The 17,472-nt window shown below is 35.3% G+C and overlaps 1 protein-coding gene across 2 annotated transcripts in view; it reads left to right on the top strand.

Moving 5' to 3' along the window:
• Nucleotides 1-17,472, top strand: part of mbtps1 (membrane-bound transcription factor peptidase, site 1) — a 119,036-nt gene that overhangs the window by 61,638 nt on the left and 39,926 nt on the right. For both annotated transcript variants that reach the window (XM_051932364.1, XM_051932365.1), the window contains exons 11-17: nt 3,647-3,808; nt 4,605-4,749; nt 11,445-11,633; nt 11,941-12,113; nt 13,263-13,378; nt 15,020-15,176; nt 16,720-16,844. In XM_051932364.1, the coding sequence (XP_051788324.1) occupies nt 3,647-3,808; nt 4,605-4,749; nt 11,445-11,633; nt 11,941-12,113; nt 13,263-13,378; nt 15,020-15,176; nt 16,720-16,844 (1,067 nt within the window). The remainder of the gene's footprint in view (nt 1-3,646; nt 3,809-4,604; nt 4,750-11,444; nt 11,634-11,940; nt 12,114-13,262; nt 13,379-15,019; nt 15,177-16,719; nt 16,845-17,472) is intronic.

The raw sequence follows: 17,472 nt of genomic DNA, 5'->3' as shown, positions 1-17,472 counted from the left end.
TATATATATATATATATATGTTATATAGTATATAGTATATATATATATATATATATGTATATATATATATATATGTATATATAGTATATATATATATATATATATGTATATATATATATATATATATATATATGTATATATAGTATATATATATATATATGTATATATATAGTATATATATATATATATATATATATGTATATATAGTATATATATATATATATATATGTATATATAGTATATATATATATATATGTATATATATGTATATATATATATAGTATATATATATATGTATGTATAGTATATATATATATATATATATAATGTATATATAGTATAGTATATTATATATATATATGTATATATAGTATATATATATATATATTGTATATATAGTATATGTATATTATATATATGTATATATAGTATATAGTAATATATATATATATATATATATAGTATATAAGTATATATAATATATATTATATATAGTATATATATATATATATATATATATATATATATATATAGTATATATATATATATATATATATATGTATATATAGTATATATATATGTATATATAGTATATATATATATGTATATATAGTATATATATATATATGTATATATAGTATATATATATGTATATATAGTATATATGTATATATAGTATATATATATATATATGTATGTATATATAGTATATGTATATGTATGTATATAGTTGAGCTCCTTCATTATTGAGCTGTGACTCCTTCGTTCTCAGTGGATCAGACTTTGCTCGCTGTCGGCGCCTGCGCACTATGTCTCCTGCGTCCATGGGCATGCCATGTACCTGCGTCCATATCCGGTTTATTCTCGGTTAGTAATATGGATATATATATATAAAATCTTCATTTGGATCTTGATCTTTGTCCGCGAATGAATTAGAAGAAGAAGCACTAGATGGCAGTAGAGAGACAGCTAAAACATAGGCATTGCATTAAGAATCTCCTCCAGGCTTATACTACTGAAGACTGTAGTACTCCTGTCACACCTCAAAACACAGACATTCAAACTAAACAGATTGTTGTGCTTTAAATTAACTAATCTTTATATATAATCTTCATTTGGATCTTGATCTTTGTTTGTCCGCAAATTCCACGCATGCGTAGACCACCTTCCAGTTTAGTACGTTGTTGTTACTCACGGATGTCAACAATGTGCCAGAATAACGAAAGGGGTGGTGGACAGTGTTACGCTTGTTAGCTCCTGAGGCCTGGTTAGAGAATAAGATTGCCGAAGATAAAAGGTACATGCCTACGTAACATATGAATGAAAGAAAGACAGTGGGTAAAATGAATGACAACGTAACAGCACATTCCGGAAATTTTTATTGTTACGTTGTAGCCGGCGAGTGCTGCACATCTCACAGTTGTACCGTGGCTTGCTCACATGTCAGTGAAGTGATCCCTATTTATGCTTTAAAGAGCCTGGATACCTATGTGTCCCCCTTTTATAACCATTGCTCCGTGTATATTGCCTTACTCTTTGGATTGCCACAGAGCAACCTGCGAGATTGGAGAAAGGTTGAGAAGAGATCGTGAGAGGAAACGACAGCGTCGTGAAAACGAGACGGACTGTGAATGGAGAGAAGCAGAAATGCTCCTACACCACCACATAATTAGTATTCGGACAGTGATTCCGAGTAGACCGTACCTATCGAATCAATGTCCAAGGGTTTTCTTTTGTAATTTTGTTTCCCTTATAAAAAATCATAATGCTGTGCGACGAAGGGCCCAGTTCACGACTGGCAGCCGCGTTTAAACAGGGAGCCCTTCACAGACAACTTTAACACGCACAACGTAGTTGGGCGCACATGGCTAGTGTGTGTATATATATATATATATATATATATATATATATATATATATATATATATATATATATAGGGCGGCACGGTGGCGCAGTGGGTAGCGCTGCTGCCTCGCAGTTGGGAGATCTGGGGACCTGGGTTTCGCTTCCCGGGTCCTCCCTGCGTGGAGTTTGCATGTTCTCCCCGTTTCTGCGTGGGTCCAAAGACATGCAGGTTAGGTGGATTGGCGATTCTAAATTGGCCCTAGTGTGTGCTTGGTATGTGGGTGTGTTTGTGTGTGTCACCCTGCCTTGTGCCCTGTGTTGGCTGGGATTGGCTCCAGCAGACCCCCCGTGACCCTGTAGTTAGGAATATAGCAGGTTGGAAAATGGATGGATATATATATATATATATATATATATATATATATATATATATATATATATATATATATAAATTAAATAAATAATGAATGATTTATCACAGTTACTTCATGATTTAACAAGGTGGGGGGGGCGCAATTACTTTTCACATAGAGCCATGGAGGTTTGGATAGTTTTTTTTTCCTTAATAAATAAAATCATCACTTAAAAACTGCATTTTGTGTTTACTTGGGTTATTATCTTTGTCTAAAATTTAAATTTGTTTGATGATCTGAAACATTAAAGTGTGATAAACATGCAAAAAATAAGAAATCAGGAAGGGGGCAAATATATATAACCACCTTTTTGTTTACAAAAGCAGTTCTCTCTCCTTCTCTATATTATATATTTTATATATGCAAAATCTATAATATAGAGAGGGAGAGAGAACTGCTTTTGTATACAAAAAGGTGGTGGTACGCATATGTTTCGTTTGGATCAAGTTTGACGTGCTGTCAAGGTATATAGAGGCAGAGAATCCCAGTGCTACATGTTTTGTTTATTTGGTGAAACATAATGTTTTATAATTTGAAATTGATAATCGTCACATGTGCCATACTGCCTAATATTATGCTTGACAGTTTAAAATTACAAACACAGACTTTCCGAAATCTATGATGAATATTAAAAAATAGTTCTTTACATTTATTTAGCGCTTTTCTCACTAATCAAAGCTCTTTTTGCAAACTCCACGCCGGGAGGACCTAGAACGTAAACCCATGTTCTCTTACTGGCTTGTGCCACCTGCCAACTGCAAGTTAATAACAAGTTCTATGTTCTACAAAAAATGATGATGTCCCTCAAAGCAATCAGGACTTAAACTGATTGATTTTTAAAGTACATTCCAAACTTTTTGCACATTTTCATCAAATGCAGTCTCTCTAATTCATTCTTTGCTTTGAGTCACAGTGACTGATCGTCTTCCTCGTAACAGCCGTGAATCCGCATGATCGAAGTATGTGAGTGGAGGGCCAACCAGTCATTTGAAGAGAAGTGCAGAGGCGGTGCTTTTTTAGTAGCAAGGCTTTCTTTGGAGTAACAATTAGTGCAAGTGTGGATTTTCACAAATTAATCTAACTTGATGAAACTGGAATACAGCTTAGACTCAGCACACAATTCATTATAGAATCAATTAATACGCAGTCGGAATGCCATGACCAGTTGTAGTGGCCAAGGTGCTGGTATATTGTATCAGTGTGTACCGTCACAAGAAAAGTTATTTATTTATGTATGTGGTTCTTTGATCATGCGTTTATTAAAAATATTACCACCTCTTAGGAAGTATGTTAAATGTGAAAGTTGTGATTTATTTTAAATATATATATATATATATATATATATATATATATATGTGTACATTTTTTTGTATTGGTGGGAACTACAGCACAGTCCAAAATCGAGACCTTGTGAACCCTGCCAGTATGAAGCAGGCCCTTATTGCATCTGCCCGAAGACTTCCTGGTGTCAATATGTTTGAGCAGGGACATGGCAAACTGGACCTCCTTAAAGCTTTCCAGATTCTTAACAGCTATAAACCCCAGGCAAGGTGAGATGTGCATGTGTTCTTATTTTGGTATTTTATTATCTAGATAACATCTGTGAAGGAATGCGTTTTCTGTTATGTTAAATATCAATTTTTTTATGTCTCTGTATGGCAGTTTTTTTTTTTAGTAATGATGGTTCTTGTTTACCAAAGTGAAGTATTACAGAAAACAGAACAATTTTAATCAATATAACTATAAACTGTTTCGGCTGAACTTAACAAGGATTAGATTTAGATGTATCCAAAAATATCATTCTAATGAGGGTTGTTTTTCCTTCTGGCAAGAAGGTGCTGTATTTGTCTTTGTGCTTTTTGTTAGTGTTGGAGGTCACTTTCATACTTTCAGCTTTACTTTATACTGTCAGCTTTTAGAATTATGACTTAGTGATTTTTTTTTAGGCCAAATTTCAAGTAGAACACCTATCTTTGTAAAACATCTCTACCTTACTTAAACATTGCTTATGCTTCTTTTGTTTCACCGAGTGTTTTTAATTGTGGCTGTAAAAGAGTTAAGCGACATTTTGTTTGCTAGCTTTAGCTGTATGCTTTGTTATTTATGCATTGCCTGTCCCTGTGTGTTCAGCATGAATTTGGACATTTCTGTCATTTTGTATTATAAATGTTTAGTGTGATATATTTTTTTTTATATATATATAAAAAAAGAAGTTTGCTTCAAGATAATGTTCAGTATGAGATGGGAGGAATGGAAAGGTTTTTTTTTGTAATTTTCATCAGTTTGTTGCACACTGTCTACATGTATAATAATGTGATTACTACTAATTTTATTATTTATTTCTAGTCTTAGTCCAAGTTATATTGACATGACTGAATGCCCATATATGTGGCCATATTGTTCCCAGCCAATATACTACGGAGGAATGGCAACAATTGTTAATGTTACAATTCTCAATGGAATGGGTGTCACTGGCAGGATTGTTGACAAGGTACCGTTCATTCTTATTAAACCATGGGTTAAGAATGCCAATCTTTGTTTTTTTAGATATGCACATTGCTCATTCACTTCAAAAACTGACATATTGGGTCTTCGTTTGTTGCCTGTACAGTACATGAGTCATTCATGTTAACATGTGTATTAATGTATTGTTCCTCATGGTCAACGTTTGTTTCAGTAATGCTATATATCGAATAATAAAGCATTCCAACTAGTAGTAGTGGTTAGATGCCATTTCAAAAGCAAAGGGATCCTTTACTGTTTACTTCTTTTATGTAGAACATTTAGGGAATTTTAAATGCATTTACTTATCTTTGAATCTTGTTTTGTCCAGTTCAGAATCCTGGGGCTACATCTTATTGTATTATTACTGTACTGGGTACAATATGGAAAACACTCTGAGGCAAACTCGTACGTAATTGCTCCTGTGGGTGCATTTTGTAGTTGCCGTTTAAGCTAACATGTGAATGTTAGTGATATGGGAGGTAAAACATTGAGTACTCCAAGGGATAATCAAGCAGAAACGTTGGGAATGTGTAACTTCCTCACCAACATTTCATGCTGGAATTTATGCAAGTTGTCTGGAGCTGTGAGGCACCAGTGTAAACCACTATGCAATTGTTTACCGCCATCTTATTATTGAGATTAATCCAACATACTAATAATTTAAGTTTATTAAATCATTTAAACAGGTGTATTTTGGTAAAACTTTGTAAAATAACACTTCAGGAAAACATTGTTATGCGTGGCAGTGGAGAACGCTCAAACACGAATGTGTTTCATTCATTAGTCATATTATATTTATGTACAGAGCAGTAGCTAAAGTTGCAGTACTTCAGGGTTATTCATTGGCAGCTTGTAAAACTGCACAACTCAATTGACATTTTGCTTTTTGATGCATCTGAGATATGCACAAATACAATGATGCTTTCCGACATATAATGTTTTCACTTGCTTTTCTTTAACTTTTAATCTGTTTGTACATTACATCTCCTGTTTGTACATCACATCTCCCTCAGACCAAGTTCTGTAATATTAATATCGTGTTAAGTGAGGGGGAGGTAGGTCTTCGATTCAAAACCTTGCTTCATTGGCATGTATGTAAAGATTTATTAAAATTGTTTATCTAAAAATTATGTTAGCGAAAATGTATTTGGGACATTGTCAGCATATGAATAGATGCCTGACAGGCGGAGTGGTGGCTATGAGGCTAAGGATCTGCACTGGTATCCAAAAGGTTGCCGGTTCAAATCCCCGCCCCTGCCAAAAGAGATCCTACTCTGCTGGGCCCTTGAGCAAGGCCCTTAACCTGTAATTGCTCCAGGGGCGCTGTACAATGGCTGACCCTGCGCTCTGACCCCAAGGGGTATGCGAAAACTAACAAATTCCTAATACAAGAAATTGTGTAAGGCGAAATAAAGAACAAGAACAAAAAAAAAAAACATTTAAATTGTGCGTAAATTTGCAATTTTTCAAAGATGTTTTGAAACAGTTTCAGTTTGGTTCCATTTGAGTCTCCACTGAAGCACACTGCATCAGGAATTTTATCATCACTGATCTCCATGTAAACACTACATTCAAAGTTTTTCTAGGCAATCACTACAAACTATGAAGAGTATATAACTGATACAGAAGAGTATCATTTTTGGGTGGAGTGCTAATTTAAGACAATTTCCTCTCATCCATCCATCCATCCATCCATCCTCTTCTGCTTATCCGAGGTCGGGTCGCGGGGGCAGCAGCTTGAGCAGAGATGCCCAGACTTCACTCTCCCCGGCCACTTCTTCTAGCTCTTCCGGGGGAATCCCAAGGCGTTCCCAGGCCAGCCGGGAGACATAGTCTCTCCAGCGTGTCCTGGGTCTTCCTCGGGGCCTCCTCCCAGTTGGACGTGCCCGGAACACCTCACCAGGGAGGCGTCCAGGAGGCATCCTGATCAGATGCCCGAGCCACCTCATCTGACTCCTCTCAGGGATTAATAAAGTATATGTGATGGATTGTGGAAATACATGTTTTTAAATAAAAATGGTATGGTTCAGGCTTCGTAGGTGTTGTGCCATCTGGCTTCGAGGTGTTTAATTAGGAGATAGTGCATGTGTATATGAGGGAGTGGTTGGTTCCAGTTTCCTCATTTGACACTCTGTGGGTCATAATTAGGATGCTGCATCCATGGATCTATAAGGGTGAGAGCCTGAGTAAGAAAAGAAGACAGATTTGGGATGTTCAAGGATGACATGATGGTACTGAGGCAGACTGTCAGTATCCCAGTGGGGGAGTGAGCAATCCTTGCTCTGGGGTTGAGTTGTGCTCCTCTGATCAATTCAGGGATAATAGGGCCAAACAGTAAGTTCTTTCTCATGGATCTGATCGACGCCAAGAGAGCATGGTAGAAGACGGAGGACTGGCTATAAACATAACAAACACAGACTGAAGCAGTCAGGACAAGAGCCCGAAAGTGGGATTGCAGCTGGTTTTGTCTCCACTGGCTGCAAAACCCGATGGGGTGAGCTGGGGAGACTTAGAGTGAAAGACGCTGCATGTCAAGAGACAGAAAAGAAAGGGAACCTGATGTCTGCATGGTTTTATTCTGGATTTATTTATTTTTGTGATCATGAAAGAGCGCATTTTTTACAGAACTTATTATTGAATTATTTATTTGATTATTATGAAGAATACACTGCATTTTTTAACATTGTTTTTTGCACTTTTGCAACTATAGTTAACCACTACATGGTAATATCCCAGTGCATAAAAAGCAACAATGCATTACAATTACAAAAATGAAAACCGAAAGAAAAGTAATGCTAAGACAGAACAGAGCATCCATCTCTACTGTTAGCACAAATTTTAGCAAAGATTAGTCCCGTTTAAATTGGTGTCTGGGATTTGTCCCTTTTGTTTAGGTAAGACTATTTTTTCTCAAAGGTTTTTTTTTTTTAAATTAAACAAGTAAATTCAATAATAGAACTTCTGAATAGTAAGTATCCATTTGAATGATAGAATTAATTACATCGTATCATTCTTTCTGCCATCTTTACATTGGGGGTCGTCAACAGTAAAAGAACATTAATGCTTTTTTTTAAACAAGACGGAATTCAGTGAGTACAACAAGAGTGCATTTTTATAGTACATGAACTAGATAAGCTCAATTTCAGGCTTAAAGGAGGCCATTGTGTTATCGATATTTCAGCAGGTAGCTTGCCAGTGGCTTGTCTCATTTTGAGACATAGTGCCTAAAGCTTACTTGCTGCTGGCACTCAATGGCTTGAGGGAATGAGAGGCTATTCCAGCAGTGTCTGGGATAATAAGCATCTATACCTATGGGACCAGCATTATGAGAGAGGCATTCTTTTGGAGCAGCAAATATAAAGTGTAGTGGTCAAGAATCTTACAGCTAGCAATGAAATTCAAAAAACTCCTTTGCTAAGATTAACATGGCTATTGTCATGAGTTCAGCACCATATACTGTGTGTGTTTAAAGAGAGAATTTCCAAACTGATGACAATTATTTAATTGTGCCTTACTGAGAGACACTTGCTGAACTATGTCTAAATGCATCATACTAGCCTGGCACACAGTTTGGGCATGGATAGATTGTCTTTTTCATATATCATGGACAGCTAGCTTTCTGTTAGTTTATGTTTGAATAATTACATCTGTAAGACTTATTGGTGTAAACAACTTCATTTGTCACATTACAGTACAGTCATATGAAAAAGTTTGGGACCCCCTCTAAGCCTGCATAATAATTTACCGTACTTTCAACAAAAAAGATAACAGTGGTATGTCTTTCATTTCCTAGGAACACCTGAGTACTGGGGTGTTTTCCGAGCAAAGATATGTAGTGAAGCAGTATTTAGTTGTATGAAATTAAATCAAATGTGAAAAACTGGCTGTGAAAAATTTGGGTCCCCTTGTAATTTTGCTGATTTGAATGCATGTAACTGCTCAATACTGATTACTTGCAACACCAAATTGGTTGGATTAGCTTATAAAGCCTTAAACTTCATAGACAGGTGTGTCCAATCATGAGAAAAGGTATTTAAGGTGGTCAATTGCAAGTTGTGCTTCCCTTTGACTCTCCTCTGAAGAGTGACAGCATGGGATCCTCAAAGCAACTCTTAAAAGATCAAAAAAAAAAGAACAAAGATTGTTCAGTATCATGGTTTAGGGGAGGCTACAAAAAGCTATCTCAGAGGTTTAAACTGTCAGTTTCAACTGTAAGGAATGGAATCAGGAAGTGGAAGGCCACAGGCACAGTTGCTGTTAAACTCAGGTCTGGCAGGCCAAGAAAAATACAGGAGCGACATATGCACAGGATTGTGAGAATGGTTACAGACAACCCACAGATCACCTCCAAAGACTTGCAAGAACATCTTGCTGCAGATGGTGTATCTGTACATTGTTCTACAATTCAGTGCAGTTTGCACAAAGAACATCTGTATGGCAGGGTGATGTGAAAGAAGCCCTTTCTGCACTGACGCCCAAACAGAGTCGCTTGTTGTATGCAAATCCTCATTTAGACAAGTCAGATTTATTTTGGAACAAAGTGCTTTGGACTGATGAGACAAAAATTGAGTTATTTGGTCATAACAAAAAGTGCTTTGCATGGTGGAAGAAGAACATCGCATTCCAAGAAAAACACCTGCTACCTACTGTCAAATTTGGAGGAGGTTCCATCATGCTGTGTGGCTAGTTCAGGGACTGGGGCCCTTGTTAAAGTCAAGGGTCGGATGAATTCAACCCAATATCAACAAAATTCTTCAAAATAAGTTACGCAGGGGTTGGATATTCCAACAAGACCACGACCCAAAACACAGTTTGAAATCTACAAAGGCATTCATGCAGAGGGAGAAGTACAATGTTCTGGAATGGCCGTTGCAGTCCCCTGACTTGAATATCATCGAAAATCTATGGGATGATTTGAAGCAGGCTGTCCATGCTCGGCAGCCATCAAATTTAACTGAACTGGAGAGATTTTGTATGGAAGAATGGTCAAAAATACCTCCATCCAGAATCTAGACACTCATCAAAGGCTATAGGAGACGTCTAGAGGCTGCTATATTTGCAAAAGGAGGCACAACTAAGTATTGATGTAATATCTATGTTGGGGTGCCCAAATTTATGTACCTGTCTAATTTTGTTATGGTGCATATTGCATATTTTCTGTTAATCCAATAAACTTAATGTCACTGCTGAAATACTACTGTTTCCATAAGGCATGTCATATATTAGAAGAAAGTTGCTACTTTGAAAGCTCAGCCAATGATAAACAAAAATCCAAAGAATTAAGAGGGGTTCCCAAACTTTTTCATATGACTGTATATGGCTGTGTATAGATCAGTTGATGATGCACATTTTTGAGATTTATGGGTAATGCTGATAATTTTGAATTTGCCTGCTGATTTCAGGGTGCATTTGATGTGTACATTTCATCAGCCAATTCAGATTTGAACAATATTAACATGTATGCAATGACTAAATCATTTACACCTTTGCACTGACTTATTGTAACAATAAAGTCATAAAAGACACTTTTCCCCACCATCTTTTTCTAAAAGTTTGCTTAGTCAAATTCCTGGTCAGTATAGGATACATTGAGATGTATCAAGCCTTTTCTTGTAAAAACACAGCAATGTGATGTGTTTTAAACACATGATATTGAATGCAAAAGTTCCACTGATTGCAAATTAGCATTTCTTCTTGGGTGGTATAGTTGACTTGTGCATTTGTATGTTTTATGCATACATGTGTGTTGTTACTTTAGTTGTGGACTTGACTCATTTAAAAAAGTAAGAGAAACCTAGCATTCACAAATTATACTTTGCATTTGTTTGCAGATGTATAATACACTTATCAGTTCTTGGATTTATACATCTTTGAGACTTAAACCTGGATGATAGGTTTGTCTTTATTTCTTTAAATTTATTTTGGACAGGACTATTGTTGATGGTTTTAATAAATATTGCATTTCATCCCCACAAAAGCTGTAGAGATCATGTTTCAAAACCGACAGAGAGATAAGTAAACCCTCTTATATTTTAGTGTTGCAACAAAAGGAAGTGCTTTAACATAAAATATTTGTCAGCGTATGAGAGGAGTAGCACTTTACAATTGGGAATTTTGTACTTTTTGTTGATGCTCCTTTGAGCTTTCTCCTTGGACTGGAGGAAGTTAACATAGTACATAATATGGAGACAAATAGTACATAAGTATACTTTTTCTCGCTGCCTCTTTTTAAAACTAATCATACTGCACACTAATATTGCTGTGTTTTTAGTGTGTGTTAATAAATGTAATGTATTATTATTGTTTTCTGCTATTTAGGGGATAGCCTCTTTACTATTTTTTTTTTTAAACTGCATCTTTCCACATGAATAGTGCATAATAAAAGTAAATGGTCTAATGGCACTTTAGACTCAGCTGTGATATCCCCCTTTTTTCAAAATTATTCATGGTAATTTTGCATAACACTATCATAATAGTACAATTCCTACAATATTGTAACTCTAAGTTAAGGTCAGTTATTTCTGTGGGTTAAGGCACAAGACTTCAACTAGTACAGATGACAATTTAAATAATGAGCCATCAATGATCGGATACTTTTTAAAAAAAAAAAAAAAAATGTACCTTAAGCTATTTAAATATATGAGCTGTTCTTTAATAAAGAGGGTTGTGCTTTTTTTGCAGCCGATTTGGCAGCCCTATATTCCCCAGAATGGAGACAACATTGATGTAGCAGTATCGTATTCACCAGTATTATGGCCTTGGTCTGGATATCTTGCCGTTTCAATATCTGTGGCAAAGAAGGCAGCTTCATGGGAGGGAATTGCTCAGGGTCATGTGATGGTCACTGTGGCATCACCATCAGAAAATGAAGTAAGAATAGCATTTTACTTTTATTGTTATTTGTTGTGTTATCAAAGATTCAGGCAAAACTGTAGTTTTGTGAGAAGGCAAAAGTGTTGCCCCATCCCAACCACCTTCTTTAATCTTGCCTTTGAACATTTTTTACACTGGCTACATTTAGTAGCCAATCAGTTCTCAAATGAAGTTCCCAAATGTTTAGTTTAGTTTAGTTTGCATTCTTCACAGATTTCTAGTAGTTGTTTTTCCTTCATGTTGTAAGTATTGTCAGATGTTGATGGTGATGTCATAGTTTTTTTTTTTTTTTTCTTTTTTTCAGTCTAAAGCAGGTTCAGAGATAACTTCAACTGTCAAGCTTCCAATCAAAGTGAAGATAATCCCAACTCCACCTCGAAGTAAAAGGGTTCTATGGGATCAGTACCACAATCTTCGTTACCCACCAGGTTACTTCCCACGGGACAACTTAAGAATGAAAAATGACCCTTTAGACTGGTAAGTCACCAAGAAAAGTACTGTAGATTGCAGCAGTGTTTACTACATTCAGAATGTATAATTTTATTAAAGGAATCCATTTCAGAGGTGGTTACTGTGCTAGTAATTTAAGATCTCTCTCAATTTACACTGAACATTTTATTGGTTGCACTTCTACATTCTCAGACGGTTAATAGGAGATTTTTAACATGTGAATGTGTCTATAGAATATTTCTTATATATTCACGTATCCTGCAGCCATTCAGAACTTGTGTACTCCTTCACTAAAAAATGAATGGTTCAGTTATGCTTCAGTACAGGGTGATAAGGCAGCTTACCCCTATCCCAGAAACCATATGGTGCAAGGCAGGAACAATCCCTGGACAGAATGCCATGCCATCACAGGGTGAACACGCACACAAGAACCAATTCAACACCACCAGTCCAACACATCCTTGCGCTGCCCCTGCTTTTTTCATTTCGACATGTCAAACTAGTGCTGTGGTCCCTTCACCGCACACACCCCTCTGTCATTTGCTTCTCTGTCCCGCATTCTTGTATGTGTCTTTGCTGTCGGTCTGATTTGATTGTTTCACTCGTTGTGAGAATGGAGGTGGGAATACTTATTATATTTAAGTGTTACAGAAACGAAAGTACACAATACGTGCTTGGGCAAACTTGATTAAATTTACCACATAATTAAATTTTCACCCATCTCAGATGTGTCTGTGATCCATTTGTTTAGAAATCCTGCCCTACTTTTATGTGTGTAAATTGCTCATAATATGGGATAAACATACCACATCCTCTCTCACAGCAGCCATTATAGAGTCATTAATCAAGCTAATATGCATGTGTTTGGGATTTGGAAGGAATACTGCAGTACACAAAGAAAAACCCATGCAAACCAGTGGAGAATGCCTGTGCTGGATTAGTAAGCATTTTGTTTCACTGCATACTTTGTTTCCTTTAATACTCCTGAAAAGCCAAAAATATTACATAAACACATTCACTAGAGTTCCCATTCAGGGATAATGATATATCTAAAATTCTGCTTTATTGCTAACCATTAACAAATCACTCAGTAAAAAAAAATATAAGCTTTTTTTTTTTTTATATGTAGCGAGCTTTTTTGATTGAATTTTTTTTTTATTTGCTTCCTTTTAAAAGGAATGGTGACCACATTCATACAAACTTCAGAGACATGTACCAGCACCTAAGAAGTGTGGGCTATTTTGTTGAAGTTTTGGGAGCACCACTAACTTGTTTTGACGCCAGCCAGTATGGTAAGACTTTGGTTTCAGGGTAAATGAGTGGATATATAGGGCCCTATGATTTCTACAAAGTAAAGAAAATGGACAGAATTGTGGAAAACTGGATTTCAGATGTAAACACAGAAATGCACATAATTGGGGGATTTGCTGGAAATGACTAAACAGTCTAGTAACTGTGTAGAAATCTCTGTAATCTGTACTTGTATCACCTGGTAGTGTTTACATTTGGTGTTATTTTAGCTAATGCTGTTCTTCACAGAAATCCTGTTGTGCTTCTGTGCCTTTGTGTACATACATAGACATCGAGGGATGTAATGTGTCTAGGATCGCCACATCAATAAAGGCACATAGGTTAGCTAGTTGCGTGGATTAAGTCGGGGGATATATTGGGGTACCAAATGCTAGTCACTTCAACATTCAAAAAAAAAAAAAAAAAAAAAAAAACAACTTAAACACAATGGTATCTTCAAAATTTAGGGTGTAACTATTTTGGTGACTTATTTATTTTTTTTCTTCCCCTCCCTCCTTTAATAAATCGGGGTGAGAGTTTTCTCCCTAAACTATATCTCAAATAAGGGTCTCTTTTTTTTTTTTTTTTTTTTTTTGTGGAGTTTGCTGCTTATGGGATGAGTTCAAGACAGTGATATCCAAGGATTGCAGCGTTAGTATTGCCCTACATATACATTTCAATCAGTTTGTTTGACTATGAGAGGAGCTTCAGCAAATAACAGACGCTTCTTATAGAGACTTGAGCTGTTCAACAAGCATCTGTAATTCAGTTGGAATATGTATCGAAGATGGAAAAGAGTCAGGCAAGCTCAGCTGCAAATTTAAACAAATTGAATGGGTTAATGGCAATAGATTTTAAGAACTTTGAGTCTGTTAAAATTCAGATCCTTTAAGGTGCAGATTGCTTTTTTGTTTATAGTTACAATATGATTATTTTCTGTTATGTTACGAACTTTATTTATTTTTTTTTTATTCATTTAAGTCTAAACTTTTTGCTTTTCTGAATACTTGTATGTGCAATAGTGTAATTTCAATCAAAAGAATGGAAAGTGCTATTTCACAATTCTTTGCTATTGTAGTTGATTATACATACTTTTATTATAGTAAGCTGGATAAAAATGCAAATTAAAAAGTGAATACATACAGCCCTAGACGTATGATTTTCCTAATCAGTATTTTTAACAATTTAAATATTCAGTTACGTGCATTTTTGTTCTCAAAATGGCATGTTGATCATCAGTTTGTTCCCATGGTTTCTGGAATAGCTGTTCAGAATTAAAGTCTTACTAGTTGTTTTTGTATAGACAGAACAGCTATTGAACAGTTATTGTCATTTATTTTTAATTTTATTTTCTTTTAATAGCTTATTTTCTGTTTTTAATACTTTATACAACATTATTGTACTGCAGTTTTTTTTGATTTAGTGAGTTCATTTTAACCATGACCAGATGACTTCACTAATGTTTCAATTATTTTGCTCTTTTCTGTGTAAAATCCTCTCTCTCTCTCTCTCTCTCTCTCTCTCTCTCTCTCTCTCTCTCTCTCTCTCTCTCTCTCTCTCATATTCTAACTTTACAACTCTTGGATAACTACTAATCTTGCTTAAACTGAATTATGCATCAATACTGCTGCTATGGTTTTCAGGAACTCTGCTTATGGTGGACAGTGAAGAAGAATACTTCCCAGAGGAGATAGCTAAACTGAGACGTGACATCGATCAGGGATTGTCTTTGATTGTGTTCAGTGACTGGTACAACACATCTGTGATGAGAAAGGTTAAATTCTATGATGAAAACACAAGGTATTCTTACTGTTCTATATACAGTATTTATATTGAGAAAGTGTGCCCCCTAGTGTGTCTTAATATTTTTTTATTCAGTTTCTATGCATATTCACTCTATAGAGGAAATATACAGCACTCTGGTCAAGTAGGTGGTGTGTTTTGGTTTACGAGTAGTTTGGTTTGATTATATTTGTTTGGGTGGGGGGACCTTTTAAATGTGGTGTCTGAAAGGCATTTCTTTTCAATTGGTAGATATGTTCACATGTTTGTTGAGATTAGTAGTATATGGTTTGCTAAATTTATGCTTGGCAGGTTTATACTGTGAGAAAAAATGTACAGGTTTTATTAAAAAACAAAAACGAAACACAATTGCCTGCATAATAAAGCTCTGAATAACTCGGCAGGAAATGAAAAGGTCTTGGAGTCCTGATTTTTTTTTTTTTTAAATAAAAAAAGACCAGCTACGTTTTGTTTTTGTTCATGGATTTAATCAAAAGTATACTACTTAAAAAATCATGTTTTCTTGTAATGTTTAAAAGGTAATGTGGTGGACTTCTTGAAATTCAACTGAAGAGTTACAGCACAATGTAAGAGCAGTGATTGTACAGTAGCAAATGGATGTTTAGAAGTTTTGAAACTTCTCATGACCTGCTTTTTATTTAGTGTTTTTTAGTATTTAGATGTGTATGTTCTGTTGGAGCAACCTTGTTCTTTATGGAGTGATGATTATTTGTACTTCTCTTCATTCACTTTCAGATGGCTTTGTTTGGTTCAGAGAAAAGACTGAATGCAAATTTGAATAGCATTTAAATTGTTAAAATATAGAGATTGATGGACCACAGCACAGTGCTTTTTCTCTCTTTGTGTTCAAAGTTGTCTAAAACAGTTATTTCAGTAAACAGTGTGTTTGCCCAAAATGTGCCCCTGGTACCTGTTTCTCTCTTTCTAACAACATTATTGATTATATTCTAATTAAAAAATCAATTGTGTTGTTCACCTCTGTCTCTGTCTCCAGATCTGTAAGCTTGAAAAGGACTTTGTTTTAAAAAATATTCTCATTTAATATTCTTAGTATGAGTTAAAATACAGTACTTTTATATGTGTAAATGAATACAAGTTGAATCTGTTTCTAAATACATGTAAATCACATGTTTTCTTAGTTATGTATACCATAAATCACAATGGCCTTTTAATATTTACTGCTTATTACAGAAATATGCAAGTGCACAAAGTTGTGCCTTTATACCTAATAAATTATTTTTATAATTGGTAAAATTCACTTTACACATGTGTTGCTGTTTAGTATAGACTGTGGATAACCTGAGAGTCCTTGAGATACCAGTGGCTTCTGTTGAGACTTTTTAATACTAAACTAAAACACTGGCTGCACATAATGTCTTTTGAAACACTTTGCCTGTGTGCCTTCTGTCACTCAGATGCTGTTCATGCTGATTTTTCTTTGGGCGCACCTCCTTTAAGCTGTCTTTTGAAGCATGTGTGAAGTGACTTGTTGATAAACAGAATGTTAGTCACCTTCTAAAATGATGTCTGTTTCTTTTAGGCAGTGGTGGATGCCAGATACAGGGGGAGCAAACATTCCTGCTCTAAATGATTTAGTATCTGTTTGGGGCATGGCCTTTAGCGATGGTCTGTATGAAGGGGATTTCTCTATGGCAAACCATGACAGTAAGTTATGTTGCTACCATTTTCTCAATTGCCGAATTCTTCACATAGCTCATGTCTAAAATGAAGATTGGTTAAAGGTCCTGTACAAATAAAGAGCCATAATATATAGTGATTTATAGTTTACCAATTTCAGCATTTAAGTTACTTGATCTGCTAGGCTGAACTGTGGCAGTTCTGTAATTACGAATCTGAAAAATAAGCTACTAAGGCCATATTGCATCCCTAAACAGGAAGAACTAGTAGAAAATTAATTAAATTGTAGTTCAGAACATCAATATACTTAGGATACAGCACAGGTACTGTATACTGTATATAAATTTAATGTATTAACAAAGTAATTATAAGGACTATTTAGTTGGCAAACTGTCTCATTTGACTTAATTTGTAGTAATTACTAATGCAGAAAAAGGCCAAAAAGTACAATTATAAATTTATGTCCCTGCACATTTTTATATATAAGTAAAACACTCTGTGCTGTGAGAACCACGATTCAGGAGCATAACATGAATACTTGTGCTAACCTAACCAAAGTTTATGGCTTGTTGGCATTTTGTGAATTTTTCTCATTCTGAAATTTGTCTTCATGTAAAAGAAGTTGGTCCCTGTAATCAAAGAAATCCTTTTGTTT

Source organism: Erpetoichthys calabaricus, chromosome 9, assembly GCF_900747795.2.
Source record: "Erpetoichthys calabaricus chromosome 9, fErpCal1.3, whole genome shotgun sequence".
NCBI classification, from domain to species: domain Eukaryota; kingdom Metazoa; phylum Chordata; class Cladistia; order Polypteriformes; family Polypteridae; genus Erpetoichthys; species Erpetoichthys calabaricus.
Note: the sequence above shows the minus strand (reverse complement) of the source record. Positions and strands in the feature narration are given on the sequence as shown.